General features: G+C 31.9%; 1 protein-coding gene across 2 annotated transcripts in view; it reads left to right on the forward strand.

The window, feature by feature from the left end:
• The window catches only part of Ero1a (endoplasmic reticulum oxidoreductase 1 alpha), a 44,703-nt gene extending 24,509 nt beyond the window's left edge, over positions 1-20,194 (forward strand). Inside the window, exons 7-16 of one of the 2 annotated variants that reach the window (XM_046461432.2) lie at positions 1,859-1,979; positions 3,515-3,561; positions 6,625-6,636; positions 9,092-9,118; positions 9,234-9,326; positions 10,566-10,812; positions 11,257-11,326; positions 15,187-15,273; positions 15,367-15,500; positions 17,075-20,194. In XM_046461432.2, the coding sequence (XP_046317388.1) occupies positions 1,859-1,979; positions 3,515-3,561; positions 6,625-6,636; positions 9,092-9,118; positions 9,234-9,326; positions 10,566-10,812; positions 11,257-11,326; positions 15,187-15,273; positions 15,367-15,500; positions 17,075-17,135 (899 nt within the window). In that variant the 3' untranslated portion in view covers positions 17,136-20,194. The remainder of the gene's footprint in view (positions 1-1,858; positions 1,980-3,514; positions 3,562-6,624; positions 6,637-9,091; positions 9,119-9,233; positions 9,327-10,565; positions 10,813-11,256; positions 11,327-15,186; positions 15,274-15,366; positions 15,501-17,074) is intronic. The other variant, XM_058584652.1, reaches the window with a different exon arrangement.
• The last annotated feature ends 2,159 nt before the right edge of the window (positions 20,195-22,353 follow it).

Raw genomic sequence — 22,353 nt, forward strand, 5'->3', positions numbered from 1 at the left:
ATGGTGGAGTTTAGTGAATTACTTGCCCATTTGCATTCATTTCTTCTGTTAAAAGATGAGTATTTTTTAAAGGCACAGCTTCATAGGGAATAAACAACATATGCAAATGGTGGGTGAAGTATAGAAGGTATTTTATAAATCCTTATAAGATATTTGAGCTTTAGTCATGTGGCAAAATATGGATATAATAACATTTATTTTTTATTCTGTCATAAGTAAAATCAAGAGGCCAAATGTTTATCTCTAGGTGGAATATTAAAAAGTGCAATCATACCTTGGTGTCTAGTTTTCTGTTTTAAGGTACTGGATACTGAGAATTATTTACATATTTTAAAAATGAGGAGTTTTAAAAATCAATTTAGTGTAAATTTCTGTAATAACTGCCTTTAGTATTAATTGGAGTGAACAGTTAGCCATCTCTGAACTGGATGATTCCATGCTAATTTATTTTTTAAGTTCTTATTATTTACTTTTTTTATTTATTTTAATTGCTGCTTCTGCATAGGGCTCAGTTATTTCTAGATGCTGTCATTGTGTTGGTTCTAGAAGTTACTTTTCTCCTAATACATGCTTTTATTATGCTGTTGAATTGGAATAAAAATAGACAAGCTTAGTTCTTTTTTTTTTTTGTCTTTGTTCTTTAATAATATGAAGTAGGTATTGTTGAGAGCTTGATGGACTCTCTATTGCTCTCTTGCTCTATTTTTTTTCTGTCTTTTTTATTTTGCAGTACTGGGGATAAAACCCAGGGCCTTCTACATGCTAGGGAAGTGCTCTACTACTGATCTACAATTCTTTGATGGACTCTCATAAGGGACTTTGTGCTCTGTTTCTTGTTATCTTTTCTGTTTGCTTTGAGGCCATTTTTGCCCGTATTTTGGTTTATATTGTTAAATTTTATAGATAAGTAAAATACTGCTGTACTGTCAAGTAATTTCCCAGAGCCATTGATGGACTAGGGCCATCATTTTTGTTTGGAAGTTTGTTTTTTATTTTTTAATTTTTGTTTTTGGTACCAGGGGATTGAACCCAAGGCTGCTTTAATCACTGACCCACAATCCAAGTCACCACTCCCAACCTTTTTATTTATTTTTTAAATTTTGAGACAGTATAGTGCTATGTTGCTTAGAGCCTTGCTAAACTGCTAAGGCTGTGATCCTCTTGTGATCCTCTTGCTTTAGTCTCTAGAGCTACTAGGATTATAGGCATACACCATTGCACCGAGCAAAGTTTAACAGTTTTAAATTATGAATCAGTGGCAGGACCTGGATCCCAATCCAGGCACTCAGGCTCCAGAGCCCAGGCTTCTAATTGCTCTACTATGTTGAGTGTTTAGGCTGTTTCCAATTTTCCTTTTTAGAAAGGATGCTGACACAAAATCATCATACCTATAACTTTTGCATATAGTGTTATGTCTTTAGGACAGCTGGGTAGTGGATCCTGATGGTAGTGGTCATTGAAGTAGAAAGTATTTGGTAACAAATAGTATATGACACTAATACTTCTTCTTTTACCTTAGTTACTGATGAGCTGCTCTGGTTAATGTGGAAATGAATGTATATTGTATTTATTGTCTGGATGGCCTATGAGAATTGAATTATGTTTCTCCGATCTCAAATCCACACATTCTTATTTTTTACAATTTCTAAAATCAGGATGTTTTTGCAATTAGTGTGCACAGTTAATGTGGCCATTTGTTTCTCTTTCTTTTCCTTCCTTTCTCTTGAAAAGTTGTTTTAAAATACCCAATACACTGATATATTTGGGATGCCTTAGAATCAATGGTACATTGTCTTGTATACTACTTTTTAAGGTAGCTAAAGATAAGAAAGATTTAATGGAAATGTTTATTTTACAGACATACAGTCTCCTGATGCTGAATATGTGGATTTACTCCTTAATCCTGAGCGCTACACTGGTTATAAAGGACCAGATGCTTGGAAGATATGGAATGTCATCTATGAAGAAAACTGTTTTAAGTATGTGTCATTTTCATTTAGAAATTACTATAAGATGTGGTGATTTCTCTATAAAAAAACCAAAATCATAATGATTTAAAATTACTAATCAAGTTCATTTTGTGCATCTAGACATAAAAACGTACCTTTTATTAATCCAATTCCCCTTGGGGGAAACATTGGCATAAGTTTGAACAAATATATTTTTTTCTTTGAAAGACTGGGAAGAGTATTTAAAACTTTATGGGATTATTGTAGGTACTAACAGATGTTCCTCAAGTAGATTGTAGAATCTCATTTTGTAGGTGAGAAGGCAGAGCCAAAGAGATTGACGTCCTTTCCCAAGACCAGGTAGTTAGTGACAGCATATAGATTAGTATCTACAACTCTTAATTCTCTTTTTGGTGCTCTGCAATTCTTTTATGTCACTGTAGTTATTTTACCTGCTTTGAAGGTAAATTGATTTCAGAGAATAATTATAACAGGTAACATTTTGAGTGCCCACTGTGTTAAGTATTATATACATTTTCTCCTCTAATTCTTTTTCCCCCTCGCATTTTTATTAGTACATTATAGTTGTTCATAACAATAGGATTTATTGTACATGCACACAATATAACAATATAATTTCGTCAATATTATTTCCTCCCCCTGGTCCCTTTCCTCTACTAATCTTCCTTCTATTTTCATAAGTTCCCATTTTTTTTCCTTTCTGGCTTTCACACATGAGAGAAAACATTGACCCTTGACCTTCTGTGTTTGTCTTATTTTGTTTAACATGATGGTCTCAAGTTCCATCCATTTTCTTACAAATGACATAATTTCATTTTTCTTTATGGCTGAGTAAAACTCCATTGTGTATATATACTACATTTTATTTATCCATTCATCCATTGATGAATACCTGGACTAGTTCCACAGTTTGGCTATTGTGAATTGTGCTCCTATAAGCATGAATATACATGTTTTGCTGTAGTATGCTGACCTTTAATTCTTTAGGCTAAGTATCTAGAAAGCTTTTGTTTTTTTTTTTCCCATTAAAAAATCTTTTATTTAAATAATAATAAACTTAATGGTCATGGGGTAAGCTGAAGTTTCTAAGAGTACCTAAGTGGAAAAGAAACTACCTACACTGTTTAATTTAATTTTTTCATGTTTAATTTTAATGTTTGTGTTAAGTTTGTCTTTCAATTAGGGGTGCATTTTGTGCCATACAACATACACTTTTACATACATATAAAAGCACATTAGCAATTCTAGGAGAAGTGCTTGACTTATATTTTTTTTCCTTCCTCTGTTTGAAGAGGTGATTAGGAAATTACCTGATGGCTTTTATAAAGGGAAAAGATCAGAAACTATCATCACTAAAACAAATAACAGGCAATAATTTCTCAAAAGCAATTAGAGAAAACTAAATATTTTATGATATCAACAAAACAATTTGACTTCAGATGTAGTCATTAAGCAACTGAGTTATTATCACTTTAATTAGATAATTATAACTTGACTGATAACATATTTATATTTCATATAGTACTTTTAATTCTTTTTTCTAGGCCACAGACAATTAAAAGACCTTTGAATCCTTTGGCTTCTGGTCAAGGTGAGCTATTTGTTTGCATTGTTATATTATTTATCAGCTGATGAACTTTGGTTAAATGGAAGGAAAGTCAAGATAAATGGCAAGAGCAGTTGGAGTCATATAATCCACAGTCCTGTTTCCATAGAGATTATGCCTCCCCCTTACAGAGGTTTATTTATACTTCAATAAGGAAGAATATTTTTGTAATGAAGTTTGTGGCATTGGGCTGCCATAAGGTGAACATTAGGATATATTTTATTTATCTACTTATTTACTTACTAACTTACTTGTTTTGGCAGTTCTGGGGATTGAACCTAGGAGTGTTCCTTAGCCCTTCTGATTTTATGCTAAATTGCCCTTGAACTTCCCATCCTCCTGCCTCAGCCTCCCAGGTACTGAGATTGCAGGCATGTACTATTGCACCCAGCTATTATAGTTTTTTTTTTTTTTTAATTATTTTTAGTTGTAGTTGGACACAATACTTTTATTTCACTTATTTATTTTTATGTGGTGCTGAGGATTGAACCCAGGGTCTTGCGCCTGCGAGGCGAGCGCTCTACTGCTGAGCCATAACCCCAGCCTCTATTCTAGGTGTTTTTGTGGATGCATTAATAAGTGTGCTCCCTTGTTTCAATTTCTCCTCATCTTCTAGACATAGAAGTATCCTCCCAAAAAACTTCTAAATTTTTTACAAAAACTTGAAATTATATATAGACTCCATATATTGGGGATGATTTCAAATTCACGTATCTTTATATTGCATTAAAATTTTTAATTTTCTACCTATACTCAAGGTGTGATCTAAATGCTGCCTTTCTCACAAAACTTTCCCTGATCCTCCTAATCAGATCTAATCTTTCCTTTCTTATTAAGTGTACACCATGTTTCATTTTTCTCTTATAGTCTTTTTTTTTTTTACTGTGCAGTCTTATTTTATTGTTATTTATGTATCTGCCAATTGAACCTAGTACTTTGGATATATGAATGAGCAGTATTCATCTCTTTCAGCCCTTTTTATAGAACCTGACATCTAATATATTGAGTAATTTGTTAGGTTAGTTTTCATTGAAAATTGCCCTCCTCATTGAGTGGTTTTATCTTTATCAGTGAAAATCACTTGTTCTAACAACAAATGATTATTCACCATTTACCACATGCTAGGCACTGTGTGTAGCAGCCAGAGGGAATGTAAAATTGAAACTCACAAGTCCTGTCCAGTCAATAATAGGCAGAATAGTGTATTGAATAAACCATTTCACTATATGATTTCTGACTTTTTCTTTAGAAAATATATATCCTTCTCTTTTTGTGTATGTGCTTACTGACAAAATCTTCGATGTGATTTTAGCAAATGTGAAAGGTGTTAAAATTTGTTTGAAAAGATGCTGATGTCATATAGTCAATAAATATAAATTTCCTCTTATAAATCAATGAGATTGCATCATGCCCTAAATGCTGGCAGCCTTGGCTTTCTTAGGTTAGAAAAGAAATTATTTCTAAACAAGTCTCATGGGTTTTTGCAAAGTCACAACATGTGGTGACTCATTAGATGCTATTGATTTAACATTAGATGAAATGCAAATACACAGGAAAGAAGTGACCTTTACTATGCGCTCATATGAGGACTCAATAAAGTAATTAGCTACCCTCACTTATTTTAAAGTAAAATGGGAGGACAGGTTGACTTATGGTACAGCCACATACTAAAATAAAGCGATAAATGTTAATAAATGTTGCTGTAGATTTGTACTCATTTGAATAAAAACATTCAACAATATACTGAGGAAAGGAAGTGGATATCAAAACAATATGTGTGGGCTGACGATATAGCTCAGTTGGTACAGTACTTGCCTTGCATGTACAAGGCCCTGGGTTCAATCCCCAGCAACACACATACACACACACACACACACATACACACACAAATATGTAATATATTTTTAGAAAAGCAAAATATAATTTCCAAGTACCCATACACAAAGAATAAAGGACATTTATAAAAATTTAAATAGTATAAATGGTAAGGGGAGGAGTTCTGGGTAACTTTTTATTTTATCTCTTTTTTTCTTCTTAAACATTTATTATTTAAGAAACATGGGCTGGGGATATAGTTCAGTTGGTAGAGTGCTTACCTCACTGCACAAAGCCCTAGGTTCAATCCCCAGCACTATAAAAAAAAGAGAGAGTGAGAGAGAAATATGTCTCTTAAACATATTTGCAATGAGTATATACTTAATAATCAAACAATGATGGCATTAAAGAAAAATGGGATAAATAAACTTTATTTGTTTATATATTTATTTTTAGTGCTGGGCATTGAGCCCAGATCTACCACTAAGTTACATCTCCATCCATTTTTTTAAATTTATTTTTTATTTTAAGACAGGGCCTCACTGTGTTGCTGAGGCTGGTCCAGAACTTGAAGTCCTCCTGCCTTAGTCTCCCAAGATCATAAATAAGCAGCTATGTACAAACTGCTACATCATGTACAGTTTGGATCATAGTCTTTGAAAATATTTCTAGGTCTAAATCTTATAATATTCTTTTAAACCTAAAAGCAATGATACAGGACAGGGGTTGTGACTCAGCAGTAGAACACTCGCCTAGTACATGTGAGGCCTTGGGTTCAATCCTCAGCACTACATAAAAAAAAAAAAATGTAAAAAAATTTAAAAAAGCAACGATACAAATCTTTAACAAAAATTATGTTATAATTTTAGGATAATAAATGTGGAAAAAGACTCTGATAGCCAAATAAACATAAGTCCTTAAGATATTTAACAGTACTCTCAGATTTCGGTTCAATTTTTCTCTCTTGTCACCCATATTAAATCTTACATGAGTAGAAGTACTTGTCATGCATCCTCTTGGAGATAATGCCATTTAGTCTAACAAGGCACAGTCCATACCACTGCTAAGTAGAGTTGTAATCATGGGTGTCTCACCTTTAGATTTTACTTGTTGGAGATGAACTAACTGGACTAAGAATAATCATTAAAAGTGTCATTTTAATGAAAGTGCATCAGTATAAAAGGGGCAGCTGGAAGGAATTTATAATAATAAGCATTTTGTTTTGTTTTTCAGGAAAAGGTAAAGGTAAGTATAATTTCTTTATCATACATTACATACATGCCTTTGCTCATATATTTGGATGCTTAAAATTAAACTCTTTTTCCTTCCTACCTTTGTGACTCAGAAGAACTTATTTTTATTTCTTTATCTAAAATTCTGGAGGTGAAAGCGCAGGTTAGGACAGTGACTGCTGTGTCTGTGCTCAGCATGCCTTTCCTCCTCAGCCCAACAGCCCAGCTGCCATTTACTGGGCTGTCCACCCTCTCCTCTTCAATGCCCCCACCCTCCCACACACATACTCTGGCAGGGAAGACTTCTTCCTCTTTGGTTGAAGTCTGGGATCTGCTACTGGTATCATATAGGAAGGTCCTGGACATGATTGGAATATTGATTCCAGAGCTGGCATCTAGGGCTTATGCTCTTGCCAAGTCTAAGTTAATAGTAATGCTAAGAATTTTTAACCTATTTTAGGTTCAGTTTGTCTTTTTGAAAATAATTTTGTTTTAAAAACACATGCTAATGGTATGAAAAGACTGAATCAGTGCTTAGTTTTAGCTCATCTAAATGAAACTGCTAAAATACAAACAATCACATTTCTCTTCCTCAAAGTCTTGTATCTTCTGAACATGATTTTATGAATTACTTATGCATTATGTCTAAATAACAGGACAATAAAGTCTGATAACATTGCTATTGTATCATTGTACTTTATGTTATAATGACTGTAGCAGCTAAATGAAATGCTAAATCAGAACTGAATTGTTTGAATGAGAAATTTTTAGCAGTAATGTTATTTTTTCTTAAGTTGCCTCTCATTTGTTAGTAGTGGAGGTGATTTTCAATTTTGAGTAACCTTATTCTACCTCGGGGATTAATATAGTTCTGTGCTATAGTCAAGCTACAGTAGAGAAGGCTACTTTGCTTTTCCAATACTTATCTAAAGACCATGACTTGTCTCTTGTTATCAAAGAAAAGATCACTAATCTGTGGGAGCAATTCTTAGAGAAACTATCTCGTTTATAAATGCCAAATTGATTTTGGCCTAATGTCAAACATTATTACTGACAACTGTCATATTAGGTGCTTGTTGAACTAGACCACAGTCAGGTTAAATTGAGAATAGCTATTTTGGGATTATAAAACTGAACTGAACTGAAAATATTATTGGAAGGCTAGGTCCCAAGCAGTATTATCCCTAGCCCCCTAATTCATGGTTGAAAAAAAGAAAAATTTCATAAAGAAATGAATTACTTATAATCCCACAGCCCCAAAATAATAATGGTAACTACTTGAGAGGCACTCTTTTAAGCAAATATATAAATATAATTTCATTTAATTCTTTCAACAATCCTAAGAGGTATTATTTCTATCCCCATTTTATTGATGAGGAAAATGAGTCCCAGAGAGGTTCAGAAGCAGTCTGGCTAAAATCATGTGACTTACAAGTAGCAGTTAGGATTCAAATCAAGAAGTTTGGCTCCAGGGACCATGTTCTTGGCTACTACTTCACACTGCTTTTCTATTAACATTTTGCTACTTTCTATGTATTTCTCCATATATATGTACCTACTTTACTTGTAACATATAAATATATTTATGTGTTATTTTTTCACCTTTGTCAGCATTGTTTTATCATATTTTTATATTTACTGATTTGATAGGAAAAGTGGTAGAGCTTTTAATTTGAATTTTTTATTACTGGTAAAACATCAATTTTTGTCTGTTACCATTTGTGTTTTTTCCTGTCCCTATTCATCTTCTGTACCCTCTTTAATGGCATTTTAGCATTTTTTTCTTAAATATATATATTTTTAATTGTCGATGGACCTTTATTTTATTTACTTATATGTGGTGTTGAGAATTGAACCCAGTGCCCCACACATGCTAGGCAAGTGCTCTACCACTGAGCTACAACCTCAGTCACATTTTAATATTTTATTCAGTTTATGAGATTTTTATACATTTAGGACATTATACCTTTGTTGTGTTTGTAACATACATTTTACCTAGTTTGCTGTTTGCATTTTGCTTTATGGAGTTATGAAGACAAATGGAACATAATGTCATCCACTGTATACAAATATTAAACTTAATATGATTTTATAATTTTAATTTTTCTAACAATAATTTTCATAGCATGAATTGTTATTTAAGCTAGGTATTTTCCAATTTTTGATAGATTTACTATTTAAATTCTGTATTTTGACATCATATGAACTCTTTATTCAGAAAGTTATGAGACTGGGGCTACCTAAGGTAATACTAAAATCTTTTAGATTCTGAGTAGAATAGTACTTAACTGAATCCATATCAAGAACTTCTCTTCTTCCTTTGAGAAAATTGCAAATAAGATTTGGTTTAGATTGAACAATTTTTAAAACAGTGTTTGCCATAAGTTTGGTATAATGCTTTAAAACTTTTGAAAAATTGTATTTTGGTATTTTTACAATCTTGTAATTTATTTTTCTTTTAATTTCAGAGAATGCTTTTTACAGTTGGCTAGAAGGTAAAATAAATTTAAATGATTTTCCCCCCTCATTGTTACAGTCATGAAATTAATTTTTATAGTCACAAGACTCACATATGAAATTTTATTTGCAAATCACTGATTTTATTTTTAGGTCTTTGTGTAGAAAAAAGGGCATTCTACAGACTCATATCTGGCCTCCATGCAAGCATTAATGTACATTTGAGTGCGAGATATCTTTTACAAGGTATGTTATATTTATGTTGTTTTTTTTTTCTTTTGGTACCAGGGATTGAACCAGGGCACTTGACAACTGAGCTACATCCTCAGCCCTATTTTATATTTTATTTAGAGACAAGGTCTCACTGAGTTGCTTAGCGCCTAGCTTTTGCTGAGGTTGCTTTGAACTCAAGATCCTCCTGCCTCAGCCTCCCAAGCTGCTGGTATTACAGGCGTGTGCCACCATACCCAGCAGTGGCAACATATTATTTTCAGGTACTCTCAAAAAGTCCCTGATATTTGCCTGACAAAATATTAGGCAGTAAAAATCCATTTTTAATTTGTAGTACTCAGGAATGTCGGAATTATGGATGCAGTTCAGCACATTAACTTTCTTCACCTTCTTTTAAGAAGCTGCTCAAAATTATACACGTCATTTTAGAAATATTCTTTGTTCTGGGAATTAAAACAGCTCCTAATAGCACATTCTGTTATTTGTTAAATATTATTATATCAGCACCTTTTTATTTGTGTGCTAGTTTTCAGAGGTAAGGAATGTCATGCAGGTCTTTATTCTTTAGGGATGTGGTTGGAAAATGAGACGATGGTTGATTTTCATCAATAGCATATTCTGGAGTTACAGGATTTTACTTCTTAGAAACAAAATATCGTAACTTTTTTCGAAACAGCTCTTCAAACTCATTAGTAACTTCAGATGGTCACTTTTATATATTTCAGTTTTATGAATTTTTAAAATTTTTTTTTAGTTGTTGATGGACCTTTATTTTATTTACTTATATGTGGTACTGAGAATCGAACCCAGTGCCTCACACATGCTAGGCAAGCACTCTACCACTGAGCCACAACCCCAGCACTTATGAATATCTTTACATGCAGAAATTTAATTTTTTTATTAAAACCTGCTTTTTTGGTAAAAATTGTATTCATTTTAGTTGTAAGGATACATTCTAGAAGATAAAATACCAATATAGAAAGCTTAAAGGCTAAATTATGAAAAAACAGTTTTCTTGGTTTTATCTATTATATATTTTAGTGTTTTATTTGTTTGTTTGTTTTTTGTCTTTTGTGGTGCTGGGTATCTAACCCAAGACTTTATTCATGCAAGCACTGTTCCACTGAGCTACACCCCCAGCCCTCATTATATATTTTAAAATACAAAATGAAATTAACTTCTGTAATTAAAGTAGAAATTAATTATAAAATTATGAAATTCAGTTTTTACTATGTAATTCTTCTTACTTCCCAGATACCTGGTTGGAAAAGAAATGGGGACACAACATTACAGAGTTTCAACAACGGTTTGATGGAATTTTGACTGAAGGAGAAGGTCCAAGAAGGCTTAAGAACCTGTATTTTCTGTACTTGATAGAATTAAGGGCTTTGTCTAAAGTGTTGCCATTCTTTGAGCGCCCAGATTTTCAACTCTTCACTGGAAATAAAATTCAGGATGCAGAAAACAAAATGTTACTTCTGGAAATACTTCACGAAATCAAGTAAATTACAGCTTTGCATTAATAGAAGAGTAATAAGTGATAGCCAAAGTTAAATGCTTAAACATTTATCTAAAGAAAGTGAAACTATTTTTAAAATAATTAAAAACCATACTTGCCCATCGGTCTTTTAGAATTTAGTTTTTGTTTTTGTGTTGATCTGTGTACTAAAAACCACACATTTTTAGTTTTAAGAGACATTATCTTATTACTTGATTCTTGCTTTATTTTTATATTTAGTTGGACAGATTGCATTTGGGACCAAACTTTATATTGTATAATTGGCCTTTAGATTTGAGGATAAGAATTTGTTTGCATCAGAGTGTTGGTTTTACTTTGTTTTCTACTCTATTTTAATTATTTATTGCTGACTGATAAAATACTATATTAGCAATACCTTTAATATTAAGAATACATAAAGTGAATAATCTCTATTTTAAAATTTAGGTCATTTCCTTTGCATTTTGATGAGAATTCATTTTTTGCTGGGGATAAAAAAGAAGCACACAAACTAAAGGTAATTATTTTATAGTTTAACTTAATTATTAGATTAAAAACTGATTAGCATGCAAGTATGAACATGAACTTATGTATTACTTATAGAGGTAAAGAGTAAAATGATGTTTATCAAAGCTGGGAGGGAAATAGATGAAGAAACAGACAATGTTGATCAAAGGGTACAAAGCTTCAGTCATGAGGAAGAATCTTCAGTGATCTGTTGCACACAATGGCAATTACAATAAATAATGTATATTTTAAAAATTGATGAAAGTAATTTTAAATATTTTCACCACACCCAAATAAATATGTGGGTAATGGATTTGTTAATGAGCCTGATTTAACCATTCCACCTTGTAAAATTTATAAAAATGTCATATTATACCCCATAAGAATATCTAATTAGCATTTGTCAATTTTAAAAAATAAATACATTTATTTATACTAATGGTAAATCCTGATACACATTCTGAAATACAAGAAAAATTGGAGTCATAGTTTTTCCTTTCCCTTAAAAAAAGGAAATCTACAGGCAAGTCTGAGTTGAGATCTCATTTTTATTATGTTCAGAATAACAAGGGGGGAAGATGTGTATCTCTGTATACTTTACAAATGGCTTTTACATTGATGGTCTTATGTAGTAAATAGAGGGTATAAATTACAGGGAAGGGATCCAGAGCATGAGTGGCAGTATTAATCTGGCAGTACTAGTTTATCTTTTGCTGCAGATATTTCTAAAATGGTATTGGTTAAATTAGAAGATTGTCTTCAGGGAGAACAGGCACATCATGATGTGTTGTCCTTTATCTTATTTACTGGAAGTTAAAGGCAGATGTAGTGATACCAGCATCTGTTGTGGAAAGGACAGATATGACACCCCACAAAATGGGGTCTGGTCATTGTCTTGCTTCTTAGCAGGGGAACAACCTTAAGCAAGACCATTTCTGAGTATGTATTTGCCTCAAAAAACCACAAATGTAAAATATTACTAGGAAGATGTGCAGAGATTTATTAAACACTATGTGATTTCTGTCATCAAAGAGATAGATAGCTCCTATCCCCAAAGGATCTTAAAAATATTTTGGGGGATTAAGAGAAATTATGTTACTGTTCTTTCTACAAAGCTACTGGTAAGCAAAGGCAGGTGGCCCTTAGAACCACTGCGTTCAATCTGATTTCACCAGAATATTTATAACCATCTTCCCATTTCTTTCTTTTTTTTTTTTTTAAGAGAGAGTGAGAGAGAGAGAGAGAGAGAGAGAGAGAGAGAGAGAATTTTTTAATATGTATTTTTTAGTTATCGGGAGACACAACATCTTTCTTTGTATGTGGTGCTGAAGATCGAACCCGGGCGGCACGCATGCCAGGCGAGCGCACTACCGCTTGAGCCACATCCCTAGCCCATCTTCCCATTTCTTATTCTTTCTTTCCATGATGACAGAAACTGATTTTATGCAGTTAGCAAAGAAAGTACTTTTTGCACTTATTTTTTTTTCCCGTTAGATAATAGTTATTCTTGACCTCCCATCTATCTCCTACTTAAAGCATTCTTGCTACAAAAACATACTTCAGTGATTATATAACCTCCCAAACAGCTTCCAGGAACTTGAAAGTGAGGGGGAAGATGCTGCAATAAGATTTCTTTTTTTCTTACTATTTTCAATATGTTCTTTATTTTTAGTTCACTTGCTGGCTTATTGGAGAGTGTTTTGGCATCAGCTCTTTTTAGATTGTGCAAATTAGAAATATTTCTCACAATGTTTTAATTTGCTCAAAACTCCAAAACACTCAGCTTTTATGTCTTGTGAGGTTTATGTAGAGAGTCCTTGCTAAGAGAATTTTTCTGAATCTTTTATAGCAATGAAAAATAAAAAAAAACAGGAAAACATGTTATCATGTTATTATCAGATATTTACTTTAAAAAAGTAGTTTCTGGTTTGGATTTGAATACTCATATTTATAAATTCATTTCAAATAATCTCATTGTGACTTCTTTATATTCTATCAATGTGTGGCTAGAAATAGACAACTTGCATGAAATGGAGTTTTTAGTGTTCAAAATACAACATGGTCTCATTTGAAGGCTTATAAAACATTTGAGAATTTGGGCAAGAATTGGGCAGTTGGTGCCACTGAGTATAAATCACAGCCTGTAACCATATCATATTTGATCATTCTGTCAAATGACTGTAGTTGAAAACAATGACCTAAAACTGTATGCCTGAGCAAGGGGAAACTGAAGTGATTTAGGTTATTTAAGGATCCTAGTTTTTTCCAATCTGAGATAACTTTGGTATAGTCTCAAATTGTTAAATGTGATTTTTTTTTTTTTTGGTGGAATGCTCAATGATTTTCTCCTATTCTGGACTAGTCAGTTTCTCGTCTTATTAATTTGGTTCTAGTGTATTAAGTTTACCTATGTAGAAGATTCATGCTATTTCATGTGCTGGCTTTTAATTTTATAATATTTATTTGGCCACTCTAAGCAACAATGAGTGCCCTAAGTTAAGGTCAAAAACACTAGTTTAAGGGAAACCTTAAATCATGAAATCTATCTAGAGTAATTTTGTTTGGTAGTTATTCCTAAAAGTGTGTTTAAAATTAGGATTAGCTTTTATTGAACAGACACAGAAACAAAAGATTGAGAATATTTTAATATATAGTAACAATTAATAATTTGGGCTTTGTACTAAATAGAGATACAAGATCTGGATCTTAGTAAAACTTATTTACATATTATAGCTGTTTTGGTTTCCAGCTGAATAAAGCAAGTGGGAAAAGTTTGTGTCCAGAGCAATTTGAGATCTGCTCTGAATACAGTTGATGCCAATCTTTGATTTATTCCTAGTTTTAGATATGTAGTCCTGTTCTCATCTTGTTGAGCCAGTGTATGGTTTATTACATTATGTAAAGAAAAATACTGTATGCTTTCTAAATTATAGATCAACTGGAATAATAGATGTTCTATCTGAATTGTATGACAGTTTTCAAAAGTTTTAAAATTCTGAGGGATTCCAGTCTAAGACAGGACAGAGAGAGTCACTTGGAGGATCAATTAATAATTCCCCCTGGAGTAAAAGAAAGATGTGTTCTTGGACTTCCCTTTTTTATTTTTTTATTCCTTAAGAACATATGCTACTTTTGGATAAGCTGGGTGCATGTTGCTACATTGTAAACAACATAATAATCTAATGTTCATGGATATATACATATGCATAAAAACATAAAGGTAATAGTAAACACTGAATTCAGCATGGTAATACAGGGTGGGATATATTCTTTTGAGTGATACATAGGGAGCTTCAATTGTACTTGAAATGGTTTCTTTCTAAAACTTGGTGGTAGGTCCATGAGTATTCATTATATTTTGCATATTAATAATAATGTTGACATTAATAATAATAAAATATCTGATTGTTTTACCTAATTAATACCTGAAAGAAGGGCTGTAATTTAACTTTTGTGAAACCAAAGTTTTCTTCCAACCCTCCCTCCCTCTTTTTGGTAAATGGTAGCTTCTTATATCTCCCCCTACCACATATTGACACACAGTTAATAATCGCATATAACAAGTCACATCAACCAAGCTACTTTTCATATTTTTGCATATCATTTTGGAGTCAGGCAGACTTGGATTCTAAGTTTGTTATATACTAGATGTGGGAATTTAGGCAAAGTATCTAACTTTTTTGAATCTTGTTAATTCATTAGGGGTAGATTATAATAACATTTACTTTTGGAGTTGTGGTGAACATTAATAAGAGTGTATATGTAAAATTCTAACCTTGACCAGTGTTAGACACATAGAAAGCACTTAGAAAATACATATTAGTTGACCATATATTACATCTTAATAAAATTTTTGTAAATTGTTTTTAGGAGGACTTTAGACTGCATTTTAGAAATATTTCAAGAATCATGGATTGTGTTGGTTGTTTTAAATGTCGACTGTGGGGAAAACTTCAGGTAGGTAATTCTCGTTTAGTTCTACTTCTCATTTTTATCTTTTCCACAAAAAATTTCTTAGTTTATTTATTCTTTTCTTTATTTCTATTATAGACTCAGGGTTTGGGGACTGCTCTGAAGATCTTGTTTTCTGAGAAATTGATAGCAAATATGCCAGAAAGTGGACCCAGTTATGAATTCCATCTAACCAGACAAGAAATAGTATCATTATTCAATGCATTTGGAAGGTTAGTTTGAATGTACTAAAATTGTTTCTGCTAGCTAAGTAAGTCTAATAATGCAACATATCTACTCTCAGATAAAACTACGTAAGGAATATCCTTTCAGTGAAATTGTCTTGTTACAGAATTATATGATCTTATGAAATACTTCAAGAATGTAGATACACACAATCACAGATTGTTTATTTCCATCTGTTGAGTCTTATATTCATGATTAATTTACTGATTAGATTTCAGTATTCATCTTTTTGAATTTGTACAGTTTTTCTAATTGTTTAAAAGTGTTTTTGTGTGCTGTCTAATTATTTTTCTTCAGATCATTGAAAAATTGTATGTTGTTTAATATAGGCATACATGTAAGTTTCTCTGTGAATTCACTATTATATAAAAAGGTTAATAATTTTTTTCTTTATTGGTGCATTATAATTATATGTAAAGTGGGATTCATTGTGCCACATTATACATGCACATACCATAATTTGATCAGTCTCTATCCCTGTACCTTCCCTTTTCCTTCCATGATCCCTTTACTCTACTGATTAATGATTCTTTTTAAAATAATTATTTTTTATCAAAATGGTAGCAGGAAAACCATGAAATAAGGAACATACATTAAAAAAAAATTAAGTGTAAATGCATTTTCTTCTAGCTTATCATGTAAAGAATGCTGAGATTTGTAAAAATTAACATTTTGTGTGTATGTATGTGTGGTGCTAGAGTTTGGACCCAGGGCCTTGTGCATGCTAGGCAAGTACTCTATCACAGAGCTATAATCCCAACCCCCAAAATGAACATTTTTAAAGGACTGTTTCTTTCCTTAAGAAATATGATTTAGTATTTGAGGTTTGAAATAATTGACCTTTAGTATTATTTCTCAAGTACCAGGAGCTTGACAGTTATTTCCACTGAGTGTTATGTTATTTTTATCGTGCTGGATTAACAGAGTTTTATTGACATAAGGAATACACATGTGCATGCACACACACAAAAAATAATAAGAAACAAATTTCATATTTTGTAAAAATTGTCAGAATAATTTGTTCATACATTTACTATCCTTACAGAAAGCTTTGAACATTTAATAAATAATAGCATGTTATTTTTAAGTATTTGTATACTTGTACATATTTAAAATATTTTAATATTTTTTCATTTATATACTTTATACTATGTACTTTAATATTAAGCATATGAATATATTTATGAATACTTAAAATACTTTAGTATTTTAATACTTATGCTTTTATACAAATACTTGTGTACTTTATTACTTTAATATTAAGTAATGAATGTAGTTTTGAATACTTAAAGTACTTAAGTATTTTGATACTTGTGTACTCCATAATTATGTATTTTTTTGCTTTAATTAAATTAAAAATAATTTCTGGATAATATTATTTCAATTTTATTATGTCAAATTAAGAACTGAAGTACATCAAAATAGATTAAATGGTTTATGCACCTTTTGATTTATTGAAATAAATTAAAATTTTTCTATACTCTTAAAAATGTAAAGTGAATAACTTTTACAGAGCAAATTTTTCTAAAATGGTTTCTGAGTTAATATTTTTTGATTACAGAATTTCTACAAGTGTGAAAGAATTAGAAAACTTCAGGAACTTGTTACAAAATATTCATTAAGGAAAACGAGTTGAATATACGTATTTCTGGACTATGGAGGCCAAAGAGTGGAATTTCATTCAAAGGCATAAAAGCAATGACAGTCTTAAGCCAAACATTTTATATAAAGCTGCTTTTGTAAAGGAGAATTATATTGTTTTAAGTAATTTTTTTTAATTGTGCTAAGTCTATGTTTAATACTATTGTGAGTAAAAGTAATACTTTGATAATGTGGTACAAATTTAAAGTTTAATATTGAATAAAAGCAGGATTATCAGATTCACAGATGATAAAACTAGGTGAATGATGTTTTAAGTCTCTCAATTCTGTGTAAGAAGATGTAACAAAAATAAAACTGGCAATGTGATAAGCATTTAATAAGAAAATGTAATGAGTTTCATGAATTGCCCATAATAGTCTAGAATTTTTAAATACATTTAGGGTTGCCAGATTTAACAAATAAAAATACAGAATTCTCAGTTGGATTTGAATTTCAGGTCAACAGCTAGTTTTCTTTTAAATATAAATATGTTGCATATAATATTTGGGACATACTTAACTAAAAATTATTCACTATTTATTCGAAATTCAAATTTAACTGGGAGTCCTGTGTTTTATTTGGAAACCCTAAGATACTTTGGTATGAAGTAAATCATGTTGAGAGTTATATTTCTATTTTGATTGGGTTGTTTGGTATGTAAAAAGTATAATAACAAGGCAAAGGCATAGGAGATTTCTAAGCATTGTGAAAAATTGAATAGATTATATATTTATTCTCATAATACTTTCCCTAAAACTAAATTTGGGGAAAACTTTTTATTTTTATATAATTTCAAATTTACAGAAAAGTTTCAAATATAGTACATTCTTTTACCCAGATTTGCCAACTGTTCACATTTGCTTTGTCTTTGATACTCTCTGTGTAGATATTCACAAATGCTATTTTTCCTCATTTGAAAGTCAGTTACAGGCATCTTGCCCTTTTAACCCTAAATACTTTAGTGTGTAATACTGAATGATTTTCTAAAATTGATTTTCTTAGAAAAAGAAGCCCCAAATCCCCAAATCTGAAACTATAATACTATAAGCATTAAAATAAGGAATTATTATTAATTATAATCTAAAGTTTTGTTACCTTTTTTATGTTGTAATCTGTTTAGTCATAGAGTATACAGTTTCTATTTTTTATACATGAGCTTCATTTCCTTTGCCTCCCCAAAAGTGAACTGTAATTTGGGAGATTTTCATTAGTGGAAGCTCTTCAGTGAAAAAATACTTGAAGGAGCTTAGGAATTAATGTCATATGATAATTGCGGGGGAAAAGAAATTGTATACCTCAAAATTATGTGCCCACTTTCTATAAATCTTAGCAGGGATAACATGTTGATGTTATTAGTTAAGCAGGGTTTATTTATATAATGGCTGAGAATTGTCACTTTACACTGTATATTTTTTCTTTTCTATGACCCTAAGGCCAGGTACAATGCCAAGCCCATAATTGGTATCCAATAAATATTTGTTAAATGAATGTATGAATATGTATTCGGTATATTTTGAATGTTCACTGAATTAAGTTAAAAAATATGTGTTCTGTTTTCCTTCTTCCACCCTCTTCCCCCATTTTCTCTGAATAGGGCAGGAAAAGAAAACATTAACTCACTAATTAAGTCAATTATTTTGGCAACTCAAAGGACTATGAAATGATTTCCATATATAAATGTTTAAGGATCTTTCTCATCTCTGAAAATATGGTAGATGGGCTTAAATATTAAATCTGTGTATAAACTTTTTTCTCATCTTATGCTCCTCCCCCCACACCTTTTTCAACAGCCAGTTAAGTTTTGAAACCATCACTTTCCTATGTCTGCCTAACCTCTTAACTAAAATCTGGCATTTGGCCCTAGTTCTTCTCAGTCGCTTCCGGTGAGGTCTAAAATCCTAATTCTAAATCCATAGTTCAGTTCGCAAACTATTTCTTTTCTTTCTTTTTTCAGGGTGAGGGGGCACATAAAACTATTTTTTATTTGGCTTTTTCCCCCATGTTTGACACTACTGATGATAACTTCCTTTAAAAATTTCTGCTCTTTGGGTTCCTCATTTTACTTGCTCTTGGACCCCTCTTTTTTGGCCTCTTAATTTATTCCCAAAATGTAATTCCTCAGACTTTCATTCTTGGTCTCTTTATTACTATACCACTTCCTACTCTTGGGAAATACCAATTCAGTGATTGCTAAATCCTTATCTTTAGCTCAAACTTCTCCATATGTTTGTCCTACGGTCACCTGAGTGTGTGTTTAAGCGCTTTTTATTCTCTCTACTCTTTATTTTCCTTACTTTGGTTAATTTCAGAACCATCATCTTCTAAGTCTTCTTGCCTCATTCCTCTTCTCTACCTTCTCCTACTGTTTTTCTTCCTCCTTTCTGATGCATCACTCTTCCCATTTCATTGCTATTACCCGAAGGACTATATGAACATGTCTCCTTATAACCAGTTTGTTTTCTCTTTGTTGCTCTACAGTGTTATCAGTTTAGGCTTTCTGGGAGCATTCTGACAATTTTACTGTCTGCTTTATACCCTTCATTGAGTTCATGAACTTTCTGGAGAAAGCCGAAGTCCTTTATTTGGTGTACAAATTCTTCTCCTGTGTCTTCCCACCTAATGTGCTGAAAAACAGACTTCCAGACTTGTAGTTCTTCAGATACCGCAAGTGGCTGGGTCTCTACACCTTGGTGAAAGCTATATTCTTTGCATCAAGTGTCCTAGCCATCCTTCCCCACCTGGAAATTTCCATGTATCCCTGCAGGCTCAGCATAAGCATTCCTTCTATGACTTTCCCTTGCTGTATTCAGGGAGCGTCATCTAACTTCCTATTGTGTCACCACTGTAATTACAGCCTACCTCTACTGTATCACTTACTGTACTGTATTGTTTTTGTTTTTAAAAGTCTCCTTTACTAGAATGTGAGCTCCTCAAGGGCAGGAAAAGGAACTTTATTCATTTTGGCATCTTCGTGGCATAGTTTTTGGCATATGAACATTTAATAAATGTTTGTTGAATAAATTGCTTTTAAAGTGACAAATTTATCATATTGAGAGGTCATACCTTCATGCCAAATACCTCCACTCACTTCACTCTACAGCAAGGATCAGTAGACTTCCAAGGATTCATAGAATTTAGGGGGCCAATAAAACTGAAGTTCAATATGAGATTGGGTGTGTTTTTTTTTCTCTTAATTCTTTTAGTTGTAGATGGACACAATATTTCTATTTATTCATTTATTTTTATGTGGTGCTGAGGATTGAACCCAGTGCCTCACATATGTGAGGAAGTGCTCTACCACTGAGCTCCAGCTCCAGCCCAGGTATGGTTTTTGGTGGCCCATGAAAGGGGGTCTAGTCTGGGGACAGGCAGAGAACTCTCAAAGGAAAAGGCAGCATCACGGAGTAATTTCTTGAATAATGAAAGATAGCTGGGATTATGGTTTAAACAAATTGATTCCCTGTTTACGATGCTAAGGGGAAAGAGAAGTGTTATAAATTAGTTCACATAAGGATTTTTTTTTAGCTTAAATACATAATACCTAATAACATTGGCATTTTAGAGTATATGACACTTCGTATCATATTGGTGTATAATACTAAGTAACATAAGATTCAAATGCAAGTAATTGTGAGATCACTAGAAGAAAGCTGTCATTTGTAATTCCTAATATTTTTTCTTTTCTGTGATAACACTATAAGATTTTTATCCTCTGATAGAAACTCAGTATAAGGGAGATTAAGGAAGATTAAGAAAACCAGACCCCCAACCATAAAGCTCTAATAAAAAAAGAAATGAAGATGACCAGACCCCTAAATAAAAGCACAAACACTTTTTATTTTTAATAGTAATGTTTTGTTACAATTTAGTGAAATGACAAATCAATACATTCATTGGCCACAGCTATATTTTTATAACCAGTTTGAAACTGATTATATAGCTGAGAAACACTGTTAAACAATAAAAAAGGCAGCTATGCATAAAAAAGCCACTTTAGCTATAAATTACATCTTCCATAAAACTACAACCAGCTACAATGAGTGTGAAGAGATTCAAAATTAATGACCATCCAAATGAAATGATAACAAATATTGCTAGTCACTGTAGAATTACATATTTAAGCAATGAAATTCACTTTTCTAATTAATGAATACAAAAGAAAGGTTTGAAATTGTCATTATGTGCTTCAGTGCAAGATGAACAGGGAATCGGTAGCCCTTTGATTTTATAAACAACTCCTTCTTTCGAGACCAAACTTAAAGTGCTCCTAGTGCTTTGGAATTTTTAAGCAAAAATTGGGCCAGATCTTTCTTCGTCTTTGGTGATATATTGTAGGAGATGTGTATCAGGAGACAAATGCAAGAATTTAGGTATCCTAGTCTGTGATAACAGGATAAACTTATAAATTTCAAATTTGATATAATCAACTAATGCAGCTAAAAGAACCAAATATATTTTATTTGAGAAAAAATTAAACTAATCATTGTTTACCTGGTCAAATAGGAACTTTGATATAGGAAAAAAATTATTTTATCACCTTGAACTTGAGGCTTAACAAAGACAACACAGATCTTTTCAGATAGCTGTAGATATTTAGATCAGCAAAATAAATAGTTGACATTCTGAAATCTAGGAACTGAGGATGTGGTAAAAATATACTATTTTGTTGTCATCTTAATACCAAGGTTAACTTTTTTACTATAAAATTTTAAATAATTTGAGTATAAGAGAATTTATAAACAAATACCAAGTAACATTTATTAGTATGCATCCAGTTGAATTTAAAGTCCTTTCATGCTTGATTTGGCAGCACACCTACTGAATTTAAAGTCCTTTGTATCATAAAAAGAGGAAATTTGTTTGGCTTTGTACTAGTCTCCCAAAAGATAAAAAGTATTAACAATTTAATTTTTCCTTAAGAGTTTTACCTACTGTTAAACTTTTGTGAAGTCACTATATCAGTTATTAAAAAGCTGAAAGATATTTTAAATAGGAGTAGAAATAAAACAATGTTCTAATCAAAGAAGAAGAAAAAGGACAGTTGTATTAGTTCCAATTCCAAGAAAAAGATCAGAAGACAATTGTATATGATCATCTTTAAGCATGTTGTAACAACTTCCCTGTTGTCTGTTCCCTTGGCTTCTTGAGGTATTCAGCATCTACTTTCCATATAGACACTGGTAGAAAGTGCATTTTAAA

The sequence above is a fragment of the Marmota monax genome, unplaced genomic scaffold (genome assembly GCF_021218885.2).
Source record: "Marmota monax isolate L192 unplaced genomic scaffold, Marmota_monax_Labrador192_F-V1.1 WCK01_AAM20220418_F8-fsc00001, whole genome shotgun sequence".
NCBI lineage: Eukaryota > Metazoa > Chordata > Mammalia > Rodentia > Sciuridae > Marmota > Marmota monax.